The 20,283-nt window shown below is 35.0% G+C and overlaps 1 protein-coding gene across 1 annotated transcript; it reads left to right on the top strand.

Moving 5' to 3' along the window:
* The first annotated feature begins 223 nt into the window (after positions 1-223).
* On the top strand, positions 224-19,624 carry LOC123538823 (uncharacterized). The gene is made up of 9 exons (XM_053530328.1): positions 224-911; positions 8,130-8,245; positions 11,887-11,945; positions 12,254-12,402; positions 12,686-12,863; positions 14,160-14,348; positions 14,505-14,706; positions 17,321-17,440; positions 18,556-19,624. Exons 1-9 carry the CDS (start codon positions 305-307, stop codon positions 18,604-18,606), a joined length of 1,671 nt encoding a protein of 556 aa, XP_053386303.1. The 5' UTR covers positions 224-304; the 3' UTR covers positions 18,607-19,624.
* The last annotated feature ends 659 nt before the right edge of the window (positions 19,625-20,283 follow it).

Here is a 20,283-nt window from a genome sequence, read left to right as displayed (position 1 = left end):
ACGACGTCAATGTCTTCTTCTATTAATTCGAGCACGACGTCAATTTCTTCTTCAAATTCGCCGAGCACGCAGTTCATAGCTCCTTCCACTACATCGACTACGACGTCAATGTCTTCTTCTATTAATTCGAGCACGACGTCAATTTCTTCTTCAATTACACCGAGCACGCAGTTCATAGCTCCTTCCATACATCGACTCACGACGTCTTCTTCTTCTCATTAATTCGAGCACGACGTCAATTTCTTCTTCAATTACACCGAGCACGCAGTTCATAGCTCCTTCCACTACATCGACTACGACGTCAATGTCTTCTTATATTAATTCGAGCACGACGTCAATTTCTTTTTCAATTACACCGAGCACGCAGTTCATAGCTCCTTCTATTACATTAACCACGACGTCTATTTCTTCTTCAATCGTATCGAGCACGAAGTTTATAGCTCATTCTAATACATCGAGCACTGTGTTAATAACTTCTTCCACTTCATGGAGCACGAAGATAATATCTCCTACTATTTCACCGAGCAGGATGTTAACAACTCCTTCCATTACATCGAGCACTGCGTCAGCTACTCCTTCCACTTCATCAGACACGACGTTAATAACTTCCACGACATCGTGCACTGCGTTAGCCACTCCTTCCACTTCATCGATCACGACGTTAATAACTCCTTCCATTTCATCGAGAACGACGCTAACAAATCATTCCACTACATCGAGCACGACGTTAATAAGTCCTTCGACTACATCGAGCACGACGTCAACAAGTCCTTCTACTACATCGAGCACAACTCATTCCACGACATCGAGCACGACGTCAACAACTCCTTCTACTACATCGAGGACGACGTCAACAACTTCAGAACACATATCCTCCCTTCCGACTGACACTGCGAAAGTTTTACGCTCAGGTGAGATTTACGTTTATAAAGTAATTACCTGATAATTGTTTGTGATGGTTGGCTTCATTTTACATCGTTACGTTTCACAGGTTACTAACCCGAAGCGCTTTTGTCCTTTCCTGTCTTTTCAGATTAAACATATTTTGTAAATGATTATTCCTACGAGGCTCTAGAGTTACATTCTGTAATTTGATATCAGTCTTGCACTTATAGCTAAATAAGAATTCTACACTACTAAACTTAAAAACGCACAAAAGTGCATTTGGTATTGCAGTATATTCATATTTGAACGCGAAACGACTATTTGATCGACTGATCATGGCGAGCGTAAACACTAAGAACATTGTGAGGTAAGTTTACTGTGTCAATGAAGTTCATGCTGAATCGTTTGTCTGCTTCACTAGCCTTGTACAAGGCTGAACGGCACTGAATGTCAACCACTTTCTCAAAAGACTACAGTCAGCATAAGATATATAGTTCCACATTGTCAGGATACGAGTTAAGTGACCCAGGGAAGTGCCTACGCCTTCAGTACCTTGAACAATGAAATGGGTCCAATCGCTAAGGTGACTATGTCTTAGACTAGCTGACAAACGATGTAGAATGTCCTTTGTTAAAACGTATAACTGTTGAGACCAAATATTTTGTATATAAAATTTTCCTCTGACTATCTTGCCTAAATGATTCGTGTGCAAATGATTTGTAAATGGTTTCAATTATGAGCTAGATAATTTCAGGGATCAGGCAAAAATCATTCAATGTTTCAACTATCAACCTTCAACTAATGACATCAGCTCAAACTCCTATAGGCGGGAGACACTATACTTGACTGGTCTTTTTGTTGAAGTTCCCGTCAGACAGTGTCTTTGAACCAACAACATACGAGTCCTATCGCATGGATCCTCAGCCTATGTCCTCTTAATTGAAGCTTTAACTTGATAAGATTGCCCTGACTCCTGGATGCTTAGCGCCTATATGCTTCTCATGTAGCATTCAACTACCGTATAGGTACAAGTTAAAGTATTGCAAAAGTTCCTTCTAGGGCACATCTATATAAATATATAATGACCATCGTGTAAAATTTTGGTTGCAATGTCTATTTAAAATATTGGTCATCAGTGACATCGGACACAAGGACAAGACCATTTTATCTTATTGACATTTCGTATTCTCCCGTTTAATCAGGGGTCAGTAACGCAGTGGTTAGTAGATAAGCCTACAACGCCAGGGATCCGCGTTCGATTACCGGACCCGGATCGAATCCCGGTTGTGGCTGATATCCCGACTAGTGTTCAGTGCTGGGTGATTTACTTTAATTTGGTACTGTTTCCAACTATATTGGTCTAGACTGGATGCTTGGGAGGTAAATGACGCCTGCCGTGAGCTCGGCTGGAAAAAAATTGTTCAATCCATTCCAGGTTGTGACTTTCGTCCACAAGAAACATTCCTTATTTTTCAAGCGCCCCTGGGGGCGTTGCATTTTGCACCAAGAGTGTGTTTATTTCTTTACCAAAATACAAAAAAAAAATGGAATAAAAAACTATGTTGTTTTATACTGTCTAAAAATGTCAAGTAAGTATTTACGCTAACATAAATTGTTAAACCTAACAACAAAGTAAATACGTTACCACTTTCAGTTGAGAAAATACGGCAATAAGAATACACTGGCTATACACATTTGACCCGGTCAATCTATTTCCACATGTTGCGTAAATTTGTTGCGCATAATTAGAGGGTCGCAATGGGGTTTGTTTTCACATATTCATAATTGACCATGTATTCGAAGGTAACGATAATATTTATTTTGTTGTTTACACGTAAATTGGCTGATATATGTCTATCTGTCTGCACATATGTTATGCTCTTCAAGAATGGAGGAAATAATCAATCAATCATCCTATGTTATCCGCGGAGCGTGTTCTGTCAGAGTCGCCTCTATTAGGAAAGAATAATTTTAACGTCAGAGGTTATTTCTAAGGTCACGGAGTTAGATTAGTCAGCTTGTAATGACAACAGCTTTCGAGGTCAATTGCTCAGTCAAGTGTGACTTACCGAATCAAAGTTTTCCTTCTCAAGAGACGGAACAATAACCCCGATGCCTTGGCTATACTTTGCCAATAACGCCGAACTTCGTCTATAAGCTGGAACTCTCCTACTATCTTAGTAGAATACCAAACACTACGTCTCTGCCTCAGCTTTCTGATGCTCACCTATCGTTTTTAGCATTCAACTACCATTAAGGTAAAACTCCTATGTGCTGGCCCTATAGCTCGAAACCTTGTTGGAATTCTGCAACTCTACTTCAAACGTCTTCTTTTCAGTAATTTATCCGTCCTGACACTGTAGTTGCAATAAATTCCCCATCAAGATAATGGGATAATTGTTTTAGTTTAATTCTCGATGTGTCTACATCAATCTCTGGACACCGAATGAATTCATTGCCATACATCTACTTATTTATACTAGACAGGAGTGGGCTTTGATTGGTGCTATTTATAGAATTTGTTTCTGATTGGTCCAAGTTAGTATTTAATATTTTATAATGGTTACTTGCTTTAGCAAATAGTTTGTTCCCTTTAACTATTGTATATAATGTAATGTGTGATGCTGGGATCCATCTAACACTGTAATTAACCCAGTCCATAAATGATCTAAATCTTATAATTTAAAACAATTAAACCATAATTATAGCAATGATACAATGAAAAAGGAGTCAAGCACTATCTGTGCTTACTTATTACGTTACCAATATATCAAATATACAAATTTTTCTGCTAGTCTCTTATTCAAGATAATGTCACAGCCATCGTTCTACTTGAAATGTCTCCACCTTTAAAAGTCATAGAAAAACAATCACTATCACGCCGGTTTAAGCACCGCAGTTGCAGAAAATACATTGTCATCTTAGTATTTACATGAGGCACTTTAAAAGTGAAATATCAAATCAGTAATCGTCGCCGGTGCCGAGTCCTAATAGAATACCGGTCCTAATACAATTTACATTGTGTTGTCTAACTTGTTGAAAATAGAGTAAATGTGAGGTTGGCCTGCCCTAAACGAGTTTAAACCCCCAGTTTCATTTATATAGGTTACTGACCGTTTCCCTTGCATTTGCGCTGCCTTGCTTTTGCATCCCCTCTCCTTTTACTATGAGTACGTTATCATGCCCACCTTAAATTTGGCTGCCGGAATCTTTAGGCGGTGCCAGATTGTTGTTTTTTTCCTGCTTATGTGTGTGCGTGTTTGTGCTTGTGCTCCTGTGTGTCTTGGACGGTGCCCTATAGCGTGGTTATATCTTACTTGTCTGTTTATCTATGTAAGTTAGTTATGTGTGTGGGTGTGGGTGTGCGTGCGTGCGTGCGTGTGTGTGTTTTGTACGTGAGTGTCTGCGCTGCTGAGGTTAACGTAGTAGGATACCTATATATCATGATGCAAGAGATGATGAACGCGTCACTCAGGACAGACTGTAGACGTATCAGTGGCGGTCGTTTAGTCTGTAATAAAATCAACAAACTGTGAGAAGTGTTTGCAAGGATGACGTGACAGACTAAATATTGATACGAAACAACATATCATGTTTGTGCGTGTGTGGATATGCTTAAATATGTGTAATAATTATGTTAAATAACACGGCATAAATAATACTGTGAGTTTAAATGATTTAGTTACTCCTTTTGATTGAGATTATTGAAACAAAAGTCGACTTGCTGAATTAAAGTTTACCAGAAGTTGCCTTTTGCTAAAATTGTCCACGTTTAAAGCGTTTACGTATTTGGTGGAAGTATTTAATTAATATTTTCCATTCAATTCCGCTTTCGTTATTGCTCATATCGTGTTTCTTACCACTGCATATAAGAGATATGTACAAGAAGCGTGAAACATGGTGATGTGCAACTACGCCAAAAGATGCATTACTTCGCAAACCACTTTCGTACACTTCGTAGAAGAAAGGTTAACAGTTATATGAACGAAAAAAATCGGACAACCAATGGTTTATGACAGCATGCTTATAATAGGCCTCGTCGGAAAAGATACTCAACATTGTGCTAGAGAAACGCGGCAAGCAGTAGGGAAACTGATCAACATATAGGACATACATTGTTGAGTCTTAATCGCAGATATGGCAGTTTGTTGAATTCCCGCAACGTTGAAGCATTTAATCAAGTTCCGATAAATAAAGAAATATTTTGGAGATGGTCTTACTTGTTGTGAACGTATTGTAATTACTTCAGCAATATTATTTTAAATATTATCACATATTCTAACACGATCCGCAGCAGTTGCTATATAAACATATAGCGAAATCGCCTATACATGAATCTACGATAAAATATAGCTCTTCCATTCCACCCTACGATTGTAACACGACTGTGAGATTCTACTCTGCTTCCGTTATATGCAGAGTAAATACTCGACTTTTTCAGTGCTATGTAGTAGTACTAAAAAGTACATCAAATTTTCTGAAACAAACAATTTCAAACTGATGAATTTATTTGTTTATATTTTTACCGTAAGAAAATGTTTCAGCCCGGTAAGTTTAACTTCAGCACCAGTGCATCTATGTCTGGTCGTGTATATAGTTTACAATTTCTGCGTTGTAAGCACCACAAATGTCAACTAGATTCTACTTAGACAGTAAATAAATTATAATTCATGTTCCAATCTTCCAGACTAAAGTGTTTACGTGTTTATACGCCGCCGCAATGGTCTGGCGTGTATGATTCAGTGCCGTCATGTAGCTGACGTGTACTATTTTTAGAAACTCCATATATAAACATTGAATGAAGTATTTACTTCTGATTTCTATATCCGACCTTAGATGTTATTGAAAATAACATTTTCAAAGCAGTAACTACTTAATACTAATAAGATTTACTGAATATCGGAAAATTCCGTTTTATGCAACGCTTTCCATTCGTGGGAAGTTTTTTATAAAAGCATATGGCCAGCTGAATGACATATCAAGCTAAAATGTAGTGCTGTAAAATGCGAAGAATTTGCGTGGTTAGAATCGAAATAATAAATATGTTTCAATAATTTTATCAGTTAATAAAATATGGGCAGTCGTTCGGATGCGAATATTGAATCACTCATGCTGAGCACTCGTGATTTAAATATTACGCATCCGAACTCCTGCCCATATTTTATTAACTGATAAAATATAGGCAGATATTTATTATTTCTTAAATATAATCTTTACGGACAATAGAAGTAAAACTTCCAAAGAAGAATCTTATGACTCATGCAAGTAATTGTTGAGAAAAAGCACGCTAAACACATGCGCATCTTCTTTTGGGAATTAGGTTTTCTATGAGTATCAGCCAGGTGTTGCTGAGAAATAAATCGCAAGGATGGCGATATAGTACATGTATACCAAAGTTGAATAACCAAAGAGCAAAACATCAGTGAAAAATCTTCGAACCGGAACATGAAGACAAAAGCCGCATCTCCTCTTGAGAATGAAACTCGTTACGAATTTTCACAGAATTCCACCCTTGTGGTTGCTGATAATTTACTATGTTGAATAATCAAAGGACAATACCACAGTAAAAACTTACCCGACCAAAATATGAAGATAAAAGGGCAATAACTCGGTGAAAAATTATCGGACCTTAAATTGAAAATTAAATGCGTATCTCCTTGTGAGATTGAATTTTCCGATGATATTTTGCTGAATTTATGCCAATGGTTGCTGAGAAAATCTCCGAACCAAGTTAGGACTATAGTTTTTCAATGATGAAAACATCATGCAAGATCATCGGACCGAAACATGAAGACATTCTTGGAAGTGAAGCTTTACTGTTTTATTGAATTCTAGCTAGTGGTTGCTGAGAACTTTTCCGGACAAAAATGATGCAATAGTTTTCTGCATTAATATTGAGTAATGAAAGGGCTATAACTCAGTGAAAAAATCATCATATCGCAATATGGGCATCTTCAGCTCCTGAATCCCAGCTAACGGCCGCTACTCCGGACCAGGATGGGCTAATGTTGACACAGGTCAATTACTCAGCGAAAAATCATCAGACATAAAAATGAAGATGCTATTCACATCTCCTCTTAGGAGAGAAATTTCCTTTGCTAAATTCCAACTAGCGATTGTTGAGATAAACTCCATACTAGAATTGTGGGACGTCTGGATGGACAAACGGGCCGGCAACAACTGTGTAAACCGAGTCTGCTATTATTCTTCTTGGTTGCATTCTTTGCTTCCAAAGGATCTTTTTACAGATTTTATTAATATTATTCAGTATGTATAAAACATTCGTACATCCAATTATCATACTATCTCGCATACGTCAGTTGTAATTAAGAGGTTGAAATTGATCTTCCTTCTTGACTGATGAGTGATAAATGTTTAAAGCAGAGATGATTCAATGAGAACTTCACTGTCTGGTTCCTACATTTATGTCTAGAGTGTACATACCTCCCTTTTCCATCTTTTTTGTATACGGACAAAAAGTGCTTGGTATATTTTGATATGGCGGATTTGTGTATAAACACATATTGTCAACAAAATATTATTGTTCGTGTGTTAAATCACGAAAGGATAAAACATGTTGAACTTCATTATCTAGGTTTGTGGTCAGAGAACTACAATGTACGTCAGGGTAATAAATATGAAGTTCTCCAGATTGTTACATTTTCTTCGTGCACGGATTAGTTAAAAATCTCGAAATATTTAAATAACAACACTGTTCCGTCACCAACAGTAGTAGATCAGGCTTGTATATTTCTTGTATATTTGTGTAACTACGCTTTAAAATGGCGGTTGGCGTACAACAAAAATCAGATTGTAGTTGTTGTATCATTCAGTACGGTTCTCAGTCTGCTTTGAATTTCAAGAGTCGTACTATCAAATAAGTTTTTGTGACGTGTTTATGTAGTACAGTATTTAGTAACATTCTTTGAAATTGCTAAATATCTATAACTGATGCAATTGGTTCATTTGTGTTAAGTTATAATTTATGCATCTACATTATTTTACCTTATATTCAAAGGTTTGTTAAGCTATTTATCTTAGAATTTACTCATACGTCTAAATTATACAGATAGTATGTACATAAAATAACTAAAATATTGGAAACTAAATAAAGCAATTGAAAAGAGTCTAGTGAAAATATGAGCACACGAAATTGACTTTGTTTCTAGTTTTAACTAATGACTAGCTACCATTATTACTCAGTTTGTATGTATCGTTCTATTGTTCTAAACGCGTATTTTCAGATACAGTGCCAGTAAAAGTGCCACTTGTTGTTAGTATCAACAAAAAGTTCAAGCCAGAACTATCAGATAAGTCATCGATCCTATATAAAAAATACAAGAGAGAATTCAAATTAAAGGTACATGACATAATCAATAGAAACGTAGTTAAGTGATTTCATTTAATATGCTTAATGAATATAAGTTTACAATCATTTGTGTTTATGTAAAGACGAGGGAGTTCATGTGTTTATCTGGCTTTCTTTTTAACAAAAATAATACTTATAGTAGTTGGTGTTTGTAATTGTTTATAATTATGTACTATTTGAATGAAAATTCAACTGTGTGGTTTCAGTCATTATTAAAATGTTTATATCTTTTTACTTTCACACACAAAAATATATTGAAAGCTAATCTTGGGAGCTTTCATCCATCTACTATGGACTTTCATCAGCCAACTGATCTTCTTTACATTGATTGCGGATTAAGATTAACATTAGAAAGATTATTATATTAGAAATGGAAAGACTTACAGTATTTCTCAGATGTTTGAACACCAGGAAAGTAAACAGAGACAAATTAAGAAATTTGAACATTTGAAATCAAACCAGAAAGGAAATAATGTTGGTAAGAAAGGCTTAGTGTCTGACAAATGGGTGAAGAATGTTTCAAAAAGGAAGTTATCTGATACATAATTATCTGTATTGAGTAAGGGCCTTAACTTTGCAGTTTCGCAAGAGAAGGTGTCTGTGGTTGACATAGTAACATCCGCAGAGTCGGCCTGCAGAAACCTACAAAAGAGTGAGGCAGATGAGTTGAGGTCAGAGGTAGTGAATGCTCTGAAGGGAAGTGAGAAGCCCCCTTCCAATATTAGCAAGGAAGAGACACAGGCTTTACAAGAAAGACCAGTCTATTGTCATTCTACCCGCCGATAAAGGCCGGTGCACAGTCGTAGTTGACAAATCCACTTACAAAGAGAAATGTAAGTCCATGTCGGAAGATTCAAATACGTGTAAAAGTTACCTAGAGACCCCACCACTAAATACAAGAAAGAACTGTCAGACTACCTGAAAGATCTCGGAGAACATGAAGAAATTGATTTTATTTTAAGTAAGCAACTTTATCCGACCACGGAAACTCCTCCTAAATTCTATGGCCTACCCAAGGTGCACAAACCCAACATGCCCTTGCGCCCCATTGTGAGCAGTATAGGATCAATTACGTACAACAGCGCCAAATACCTTGCAAAAGTTATGTCACCACTTGCAGAGAAAACTAGAAATCACATTAAGAATTCAGAACATTTAGCAGGGATTATTAAAGACAAAACGGTGAATGAGGATGGGATCATGGTTTCATATGATGTAACTGCACTATTTACAAGTGTACCCGTGGACAAGGCATTGACGGTCATTAGGAACAGACTCTCTACAGACACCGCCCTTTCTCAGAGAATACCCCTATCAGCAGATCGGGTAACTAGACTGTTAGAACTTTGCCTAAAATGCACCTATTTTATGTACGATGGTCAATACTACCTCCAAATTCACGGAACATCCATGGGATCGCCAGTATCCCCAAAGTATGCAACCTATACATGGAACATTTTGAGGCGTTGCAACTTTCAACAGCACCACACCTTCCGGTGGTTGGTGGTTCCGCTATGTGGACGACACTCATACCGAGCAGCTGAGGCAGTATGTTGATGAATTTACAGATCACATCAACAGTATTGACCCGGATATTAAGTTCACCATAGAAAAGGAGGATAACGGGACTTTGGTTTTGTTTTAGATACGAACACTATAAGACTCACTGATGGTCATTTAAAAACAACAGTATTTCGGAAACAAACACATACTGATCAGTATCTGGATTTTAACTCAGCGCAACCAGAAGAACAAAAACTTGGAGTTATAAGAACTTTACACCAAAGAGCGGAAGTGGTGACATCAGATCATAGAGATCTAAAGGCTGAAATAAAACATGTGAACAAAGCCCTAAATGTGTGCAATTACGCAAGATGGGCAATTAACAAAGTTAAGAAACATCCGTTGAAGAAGAAAGACCCAAGTAGAAGGAGAACATTGGATTGATAAGTTTCAAAGGGAAGTGTCATCCTCCCATATATGAAAGGAAAGAGTGAACATCTGAAGAAAAAAATTAATAAACACAAGATAAATGTGTGTTTTAAACCACAGCGCACTCTTAGACAAATCCTTATAAAACCAAAGGATAAAACAAGTAAACAAGAAATCAGCGGCACAATTTACCATATAAATGTGAAGGACATGAAAAGTTTCAAAGTAACAAGGACTACATAGGTGAAAAGAAACGAACACTGAGAGCAAATCCATGGAACATAGATGACCTAATTCTAGTATCGAGGTATCACGCCACATACACCAAGACAGCCCAGGTCACGCTGCCTCACTGGAATCCGTGCGTATTCTTGACTTTCTTGGTTTGAAAGGGGGTCAAGGAGGCGGTGTACATCAGAGCATACAAGCCGGCGCTGAACGGGGACGGGGGCCGTATTCAGTTACCGCACATTGGCTGATGAAGTCCATAGTAGATGGATGAAAGCTCCCAAGGTTAACTTTCAATACATTTTTTGTGTGTGTGTGAAAGTAAAACGATATAAACATTTTAATTATTATGGACTAATTAAAATACTGAACAAAAGATAATATATAAAGTTTTATTAGAGATTTTTTGTCATTGGACATTGTTCGCAAAACGGCCAAATTGATATTTAATATACAGATACTGTTAACCATTTCGATCAATTGATTATTTCGTAATATAAAGGACATAAACACACTTTCTAGAGTATATACTATTAAAATGAAAGATAGAAGAGAATATTATTGCAAAGGTCAATATAAATATACAATCTTGAAAATAATGATTTTATCACATATAATTACGACTGTACCATTGGCGAAATCTCTGTAGGATTCACATTGCCAGTCTGTCTGTCTGTCTGTCATTGTCCAATCACCTTCTTGTTCGGGTTTTATTATCAGAACATTGAGTCATGAAAACTGTCAATTTATTTTAAAAGGAAAGGCCAATTTATTTCAAAACGAAAGGTCAGGACGGGTCACATGAAAATGTTTTGTCCTGGCAGTAACATACTTTGCCTTACCCCGAATTCACTTTAAATTGGACGCTCATAAAATTATGTTAGTACAATTTATACTCGTCCTTTCTTAAAAGTCAAGTCAGAAGGGGCTATCAAATATTTCACTGTCTTACCTGAACCATTAAAGTTGTTATCTTAAATTTAGTTTAGATTTTTTGCACTTGTCAATAGTCTATATTACAGTAGCATTGTACACTCTGTTGATTTATCGTCAATGTCAAGTTCCAAAGGAATCTAAACGTTCTTCTGATATTGCCCCTCTGGATATAGCATTACCCTCCCTTAGATTTACTTAAAATTTGGTAGAGGTCTTTTCGTAATGTTAGACGTATTTATCACAGACCATTGTGAAACACGAAGTCCAATTATTATGCATCAAAATGGTGCAGAACCCTCAAAAGAAAAGATTACTCTTGATTTTGTAAAGACTTAAAGTATAAATACATTCAAACACCATGTGTATTAAAATTTAAATGGATTTGGACGTGATATTCATTCATATACACTTCATTAATGAAGAATTACATTAATTTGCTTTATAAGTCGCATTGCTTTTAAAATTGTGATGTTCGAGTTTGAATACTAAAACTTGACACCGGAGCTCTCATTTAGAATTTGTTGTCTCTTTTTCAGCTTGAGATCACGTATAAGTCTATGGATGATTTTCTTAGAGTAGATGTTCTAAGATTTAGGTAATAATATATCCGTACACACAATATATTTTGTGGCACCTGACTCATGTTAATGTTACGCATTGTGGCAACATGTCCTGACAATAAAATTTGAATTCGATGGTTCACTATAATGCCGTAACTATATATGTAATGAGTGCCTAGATAAGCTATGATTATTTTTCGGCAAATCTATGGGTTTCTTCTTGCTATATATGATCGTAATAATGCACGTCCAACATCTTTCTTTATTAAGTTTACATATTATCATTTATTATCAAAATTTAGTTGATATAGAATAATTGACTTAATTATCTTATTTTCTTCAGAAATGGAAGTACTGCATGCGATTATGCAGTTGTTCTTAAACCCCGTAGTGTTTTGGCAAAGACATCTATACAGAATAAAACGAATTCGTTAAATGGTGTTAAAATTTTCAACGAAACTATGAAATCAGAAAATAAATCAATACTTACAGGTATGCCATTATGCTTATAAATAAACACCATTAAGTACAATTCAAGATACATTTTGTTTACCATATAACTCAGTCCCGTAATCTTGATAGGACTATACTGATCTTACTGATAGGATGTTCAAGCAAAATAGTATTGTGTACAACCTTATTATATAACGTGGCAACCTTTACATTATTATCAAAGTTTAGATTATTTATATTGATTTCGAACCAAGTTGTATTTATCAAGACATAAAATTACTATACAGACTGAGTTTAATTTGTTTTGTTTATTGAATTAAAGCTTTTGAGAAGCTGAGAAAAGAAGATCCATGCATCTCGGCCGACTGTGGATACGGATACAGATGTACCCACGCAGATTCTACCGTTGTGACATGTGAACATGTCTGTTCAAGTTGGAATATGTGTAAGAATGATGGCCTGTGTTTATTAGATGACAGACATGAACTACCTATTTGCAGGTTTGAAATTCATTTTCTCGTGTTATATTTGTAACCGTGTTTATTTTTGAAACACCAGACGATGCTTCTATTATCACGTGTACTTAATGATCACGTGATGGTTTTTCATTCCTATTTAAATGGTTTGTTATGTATATTAACATACATTAGGTTGTTTTCAAGCTATATTCGACAAGTAATTGAATTGATAAAAACTGGTTAGCTAAATTTTTAATTTATCAAAGACATGCTAGTAGAAATGCATAGTTACATCAAAAAGCTAGGTCGTTGCCACTCTGACGATAAAAAGGAAAAGTTGAAAAGGAAAGTTCTGCATATTTTAAGTACATTTTAAGGTATGCAGTTGTGCATAATCCCACAAAGTTCGTTTTATATATATGTAATATTATCTTTAAATTTGTCATCTATTCTACGCAAGAAATAGAACACAAAATTCTTTTTTTTTTTCGAGAATATTTTAATGGTAGTTTTGGTTTTCATAATTTTAGTTTACGGCGCTTTTTTGTGTTTGAGCTTACTGATTTACTGAAATGCGGCTAAATGTCTGTAAGAAAAAATAGAAAATGCACCTTAGTGAGTGCGTTTAAATACGAAGATGAAAGTATATGCATAAACGGCCATTTTTGTTTTGTTAAGATGACCATCAAAGGTCAGTACAGACAGTCAGAAGGGGTCAGTCAGTCTGCAAGTCGAATTGAGTATACATGTATCATGCAAATATTCAACATAAAAACAGCTCATATATGTAGTTAGGTACACGTTACAGACTAATTGTCTTTTCAACGTTAAGTGTGGTTATTGTCGCTGACTTAGAAATGATGTTTTTTTCTAAACCTGGCTTAGGGAGTAAAATCTATAGAAGACTGTTTATTGTGCCCACTGAGCCCATGCCCGAAATATTGCTTGGAGGGGCATCTAAGGTATTCCTCAGCCACAAAAAGCTGGAAAAGTCTCCATATGATATATATTGCTTTGATGTTACATTAAACTCAAAACAAACAAAAAATATTTTTAAAAAAATGCAATACTGATTTTCAGACGCTTACTAAACATTACATTTGCCGCCATCATTTTATTTTAGATACTCTGTTCACGAGACAGCTACTTTGCTACACGACATACTTTCAAGTATTAAAACTTTGTTTCAGTACAAATTATTTAGAAAAGTCTAATTTCCTGATATGCTGTTAATGGTGATGACTTCCTACAGACCAGATATGTGACAAAATATAAATGAGTATAGAATATGAAACGTAAGACGTTTAACGTAAAACCGTTTTCATATTTTGTTTAAAGGTGTAAAACAGACGATCAATACACTTACAGTGGACAGTACTGTGAGAATAAAAATGAAAAGTTGGCTTTGTCAAAAACCTACATAATTGCTATAGCTGCAGGATCGGGAGGTGGTTTGCTTACTATACTAGTTGTCATAATTATTGTTGTTGCACTGAAACGAAAGTCAAATGGAAACAACAAACAGAGGTAATTAGTAACATATATTTGTCTCCTTATTTTATAATATCAATAGTTGAAATGTTTTAAATACTGCCTTATATACAAAATTAGAGCTAAGCTGGGCATGATATTGATCTTATTTAGTTTCCTTGTTTTGAATAATTATGTCATGATTTTCCTCAGAGATGACAGTGTCAGCCATATGAAATCAGTTAGTATGGACGATCTACGCCTTGATAGGATGAATGACTCTCGTTCATCCAATGGATTTCTGCATCGGCCTAGGATACATGCCTCCGAAAATCAATACGAGTCAGGATTACCCGACACAAAATATGTTCAGGGTCGAGAACACAAGGTTATGAAAGACAACAGAGGGGAAGAGGTTTGTTTAATACTATATACATGTATATGAGTTATATACTATTTACGTCTAAATACATTATTAGCTCACCTGAACTACGTTCTTGGTGAGCTATTAGACTAAGTACAGGTGAATGGTCTGGCGTTCATCGTCCTGCGTCAACATTTTACATAAATATTTTCTCTTCTAAAACTAAATTAATGATCAGAATTACATAAATCATGCTTAGTAGAATCCTGGCATAGACCTCTTCCAAACTCGATTAAAAACACTAAAAACGCGTTCCTCTCATATATCACGTCAAGTATTTTCGCCGTTCCGCTTTGTCACTTTTAGGGCCACCAGAGCAAGGAAACGAAATACTTTTTAAAAACTTCTTCTGATGAACCACTTGATATGTCTTCACCAAACATCTGTAGCGTTCTGTTTTGGTCCCTCTCAAGACTTTGCTTGATTTCTTTTAGCGGCCGCCGAGCTAAAATAGAAATAAAACAATTTAAAATTTGTTCTTATGAAGCACTTGTAAGATATTTACCAAGCCTTGTATGTAGCATCCTTTTAAGTTCCTATCTCGTTTCTTATCAAATGGTTTTGCTTGGTGGTTCTTTTTATGGGCTGCCGGAGCTAAAAATAGAAAAAGCGTTAAAAGATATCTTCCAACAAATCACCAGATGGATCTTCAATAAAGTATGGTCTGTAGCATTTTTTTATAATGATCCTGTCTCAGTTTTGCTCAAATGGTTCCGTTTGACACCTTTTAGTAACCACAAGAGCTGAAAGAAGAACAAAACAAATTCTTCTCATGAATTCACTAAATTTGGTCTGTAACTTTTATTTATGGTCCTCTCTCAGAGTTTTCTGACCGGATTCGCTTGTCCTCTTTTAGAGACCGCCAAAGCTGAAATAGAAAAAAAACACACTTAAATGACCTCAAAAAAAAAAGACGATAGATATTCGTTTCATTTTGTCTGTAGCATCCTTATATAGTCGTCTCTCAAATTTTTGATTAAGTGGTTCTTCTTGGCCTTTTTTATATGTGTAAACGAGTTCCGCTTAAGTCGGTGCTAGGGGGCGTGAGAGGTGTTGCACATGTCATTACCTCTCATGAACAGACTCAATCCAACCGAGTCTGCTATTATTCTTCTTGGTTGCAGTTTTTGCTTCCAAAGGATCTTTTAACAGATTTTATTATCTACTAGCGCTTAAATTAGAAAAAAAAACTTTAAACGACTTCTTCTTATGAATCAGATGATGGGTCTTCATCTAAATTGGTGTCCTTGTGTGGTCATCTTTCCTAAGTGTTTTTGTTTGTCCCTTGTAGTGACCACCAGAGCTTAAATTCTTCTTATGAATTATTAAATGGATCATTGCCTTATTTGGCTGTAGCATCCTTATATGGTCATCTCTCAGTTTTTAAAACGGGAAAAAAATCAACACCTTGTCTCATTAGCCTCTTGATGGATCTTCATCTGCCTTTTCTATAACATCCTTGCTTGTACCTCTCTCCATTTTGTTCAGATGGTTCACTTATTAGAGGTCAAGGACCTCCACAGGTACACACTTTAGGACCATTTGGACATCTTGTTGATATATTTAGTGTAGTCTATGACAATAAGAAGTACGTTTTAACATAAAAACGACGATTATTAATGTCTCGTCATTTGCAAAACAAAATTGGCGGTATGTTACGATTTTCAGTTTTACTGATTTCTGACGTACGATCTGTACGTCTCACGAACTGTGTGTCTAACATTGACATTTTAATACTTTTGATTGACTGGGAAAGAGAAGCTATATATTCTTTCTAAATATTAACTAGATCACGAGGATACAATGAATTTATAGACATTGTGCATTAATAGAAGTATTTGAATTTATTATTACAATGAGCTTTCTCATACGTGAGGCTGCAAGTCCGCAGTAAACATTATTACAAATAGAGATAATTCATGTGAACAAATCATCAAAATACACAAGAGAAATTCTAGCACGCACAGATATATATATATATATATATATATATATATATATATATATATATATATATATATATATATATCGTAAAAGTGTAAAATGACTTCTCAAGCTTGCTTAGATTTTCTTAAATTTAAATAGAAAAGTCACAGACTAGTTTCGTCGTGAATGGCTAAATATATAACAATGAATTCTTGATGAGAGGAAGCCATCCAGCTGGCTTAAAGAAGGTCGGTGGTTCTACCCAGATGCCCGCTCGTGATGAAATAATGCACGGAAGGACACCTTGAGTATTCCTCCACTATTAAAGCTTGGAAGTCGCCATATGACATAAAATTGTGTCGGTGCGAAAATAAAAATAAAAATAAATAAAATTTATGTCTTTCTTATTTTCCACCTCATTCAATTAACGTTTCACAAAATTATTACATTGCACCAGAATAACCGATATAAATAAACATTCTATATTTCCTTGTCAGATGTAGTTATATACGTTTGTACAGTTAGGGTCAGGCTGATAGTGATTGCAAAAATATAATATTCTTAAATCTTATTTGTTGAATTTATGTACATTTGTAATATACGTATAATTGTATTTCTTATATAACTTTCAGTCCGTATAATCGCCATTACTGTAGTGAAATTTAAACATTCGTTGCAGACATACATATACCAGCCTTCAAGTTATATATATCCAGTATCAAGAGCACGGGATGGATCAACGTACAGCAGTCATTCAGCAGGACCGTCTGTTTATGACAACATTGATACGGAATCAAAGGTATAAAAAGAACAAAAAAAGTTTACTTTTACAAAATACGTATTTTCGTTCGGTGGAGCTTTTCAGAAATATGCATTTATAGATTAATATAAGATTTGTAGATTAATATCGTTGTATTCCTTTAAGTATATTCTGTAAGAATGCGTTTTAAATCTTTGAAAGACTTATTTATTCTACATTTGCTAAAAGGTTGTGTCAATTTAACACCAAAATGAATCTAGATATTTGCAACTTAGGAAGTATGGTCTTAGTCTTCAAATTCGTTACAAAATTTGCAGAATTACTTACAATGTTTCATTTAAACAAATTCAAATTGCAAAAAGAAATTAACGCGTTTAATATCAATACAAAAATTACCGCATTATCTTTATAAGTTTAGACACAAGCAATATTTTAGCACAATTTGCAGGATATATGGCAGGAAGTTTCTTCCGATTTAATAGAAAAGAACCATTCAACTATGTCTTGTTTGTGTTTCACCTTAAATGCTAAAGAGAATTACCCTGTGTTACCAAAATCACATTGTCGTATAATATATTTTACAATTTTTAAATACACAAGATGCCTTACATTAAAACATGTTTATCATATGTCTTACATATATATATGTATTTGTTGTAAGTCATTATACAAGATAAAACAACTTATGTGTTTAAGTAATCAACTGCATTATGATGATAAGGTAGCTAATGGTTTTTTCATTGTAGTTACATTTTTATAAGGCGTCAACTTATTCATAGATTCTATTAATAGTAAACCAGGTAAAGTGATTGATTGTACATGTGTAATACGACCTTTTTTTAATGAAAAGACATGCTATTTGATAACAGAAAATAAAGATGTACAATTTTACAGTTTACTGTACAATATTTGCAATTAATCACATAGCTGGATGTCCCTCTCTTCAAACTTGTCATTATTACAAATGTATTTCGTTTCCTCATCATAATATACTTATTTCATAATTCTCATTTTAAAGGACTTTTGCAACAGTACAAGCTGTGCATGAAAGCGTCATTAATTTACACCACTTGCTCCAGAAAAGCGACAGTGTAAACGCAACTGTTTTATTTTACACTTGTTTCTTATACGTAACATTCTTATGTATATTTCAGTTCGAAATTCAGCGTCCAAACATTCGTCTTGGATTTATGAACAAATATTAACAGCGTGCTTCCCATATCACTGCACTACTATCTCACCATGAAGATATTTCTTCACAAGCATAAAACGCTACCAAGCAAAATAATAGTAGACTAGGTATGACCAAGACTGTTGATGAGAAGTAATGGAATATGAAAAACTTCATACACGTATCTATATGTGGAACTTCTTTTATACATTGTCTTCGTCAAAAACGTTTTTCGAGAGTAGAAAAGTACAATTTCATAACAGCTTTTATCCGACATATTCGCGCTTGCCTTCTTAATTGCGTTAATATGAATAAAAAAAACTCCAAGCATTTAAGCTATACTAGCATGCTTTCAGTTAGCTCTTGTATTTACTGTTGCGTTTTCAAACATTTGGTAATGCTGTAACCTTTCTGCAGTTACTGAAAAAAATGTAACAGTCATTGTGCTTCAGGTGTCTGATAATTTTCATACAATCATACAAACTTTCTTGCATAATGTCTACATTGTTACGGCGAGAACGTTATAGAAATATTAAACAGTGCAGCAAAGAAATTGTTACATCAACAAATCTGTACAAAATATTTATCTATGTTTGATAGATTCAAACTTCTCTGACACTATATTTCATTATTATTTACATTTTTTTCTTATGACATCATTGTTATTTTTCTTGCCATGAGTTGGTACATGTATAATCATTGCTGTTCTGTTTATTCCATGTTTTAATGAAAAATGTCTGAATGTATCAGCAGAAATAACGTAAAGCTCAAAGCATTGTATTCTTTCAGATATTTGTAGAATGTTTCATCTCATTTTTCCCTTCGTCTGTCCTGTCATTTTAAATGGAATTTCCTTCAGCTTTATACATTATACATATACCAGAGACTTGTGATGTAAACTACCTTTGATTTATGTGCTTTCTAGCTCTTTGTCTTGCAAGACGGTAAACAGGTATGATTAATTTGATAAATACAACATGTTACCCATTTGTTAGTTTGAACTTATCACATGTACATAGAATGTTGATGAATATTTTGCAAATAAACAATTAACTGCTGCAGATAGTATGTTATTGTGCTGTCTATAAAATTTAAGTTACCTTCTCACCCAAGTACTAGAAATGAACCGGGCTAAAGTATGTAATCTGGCCGAGTTCTATTTCTATACTGGATGCCCTTGGTTGTTAGCACTTTTTTCCATCTATAATTGGGACCATGCCTGTACTTTGTCCTCAGAGACCATGATCGTGTATACATTTATTTACATTTCTCTCTTTTTTTAATTCAAACCAATTTGGTGTACTAGGAAAGATATTTTGTGAAAAAATAATGCGTAAGACAAAACTCTTTGTTTAGGGTGAAACTTCTCCAAACAAAGTAGGTAGGTATTATGTTTTAATACGAAATGATTCAGAAATCAATATTACACAGATCAGGCATTGGAACTGCAAGACTTAGCGTTATTTTCAATATATAGACATTTACTGGTAAGGAGCCACCAACCGGACGCCCTTAGAGGTTTTTCGCCATTTTCTCTTTCATTTCCTTCATTACAACTGTGAAATTTCACATGAACATAGTTAGGTGCACCCTCAAGAAGAAGACTTAATTTGTTTACCCCTAACGAATGACTAATGCCCTTTCCAGGGCCGAATGTAGGGTCAACTAAACTACTTACTTTCACTGCTTGGCAGTACCATATATCTGGACA

The sequence above is a fragment of the Mercenaria mercenaria genome, chromosome 18 (assembly GCF_021730395.1).
Source record: "Mercenaria mercenaria strain notata chromosome 18, MADL_Memer_1, whole genome shotgun sequence".
Lineage (NCBI taxonomy): Eukaryota > Metazoa > Mollusca > Bivalvia > Venerida > Veneridae > Mercenaria > Mercenaria mercenaria.
This window is presented reverse-complemented; position numbering and strand designations above follow the sequence as displayed.

Excerpts from the sequence above, each read along its gene's own strand:
- LOC123538823 (XM_053530328.1), top strand. The coding sequence starts at position 305 with ATGTCTTCTTATATTAATTCGAGCACGACGTCAATTTCTTTTTCAATT. Across the intron at positions 11,946-12,253 it reads GTAGATGTTCTAAGATTTAG|AAATGGAAGTACTGCATGCG; the intron begins GTAATAATATAT and ends TATTTTCTTCAG. Across the intron at positions 17,441-18,555 it reads ACATTGATACGGAATCAAAG|TTCGAAATTCAGCGTCCAAA; the intron begins GTATAAAAAGAA and ends TGTATATTTCAG.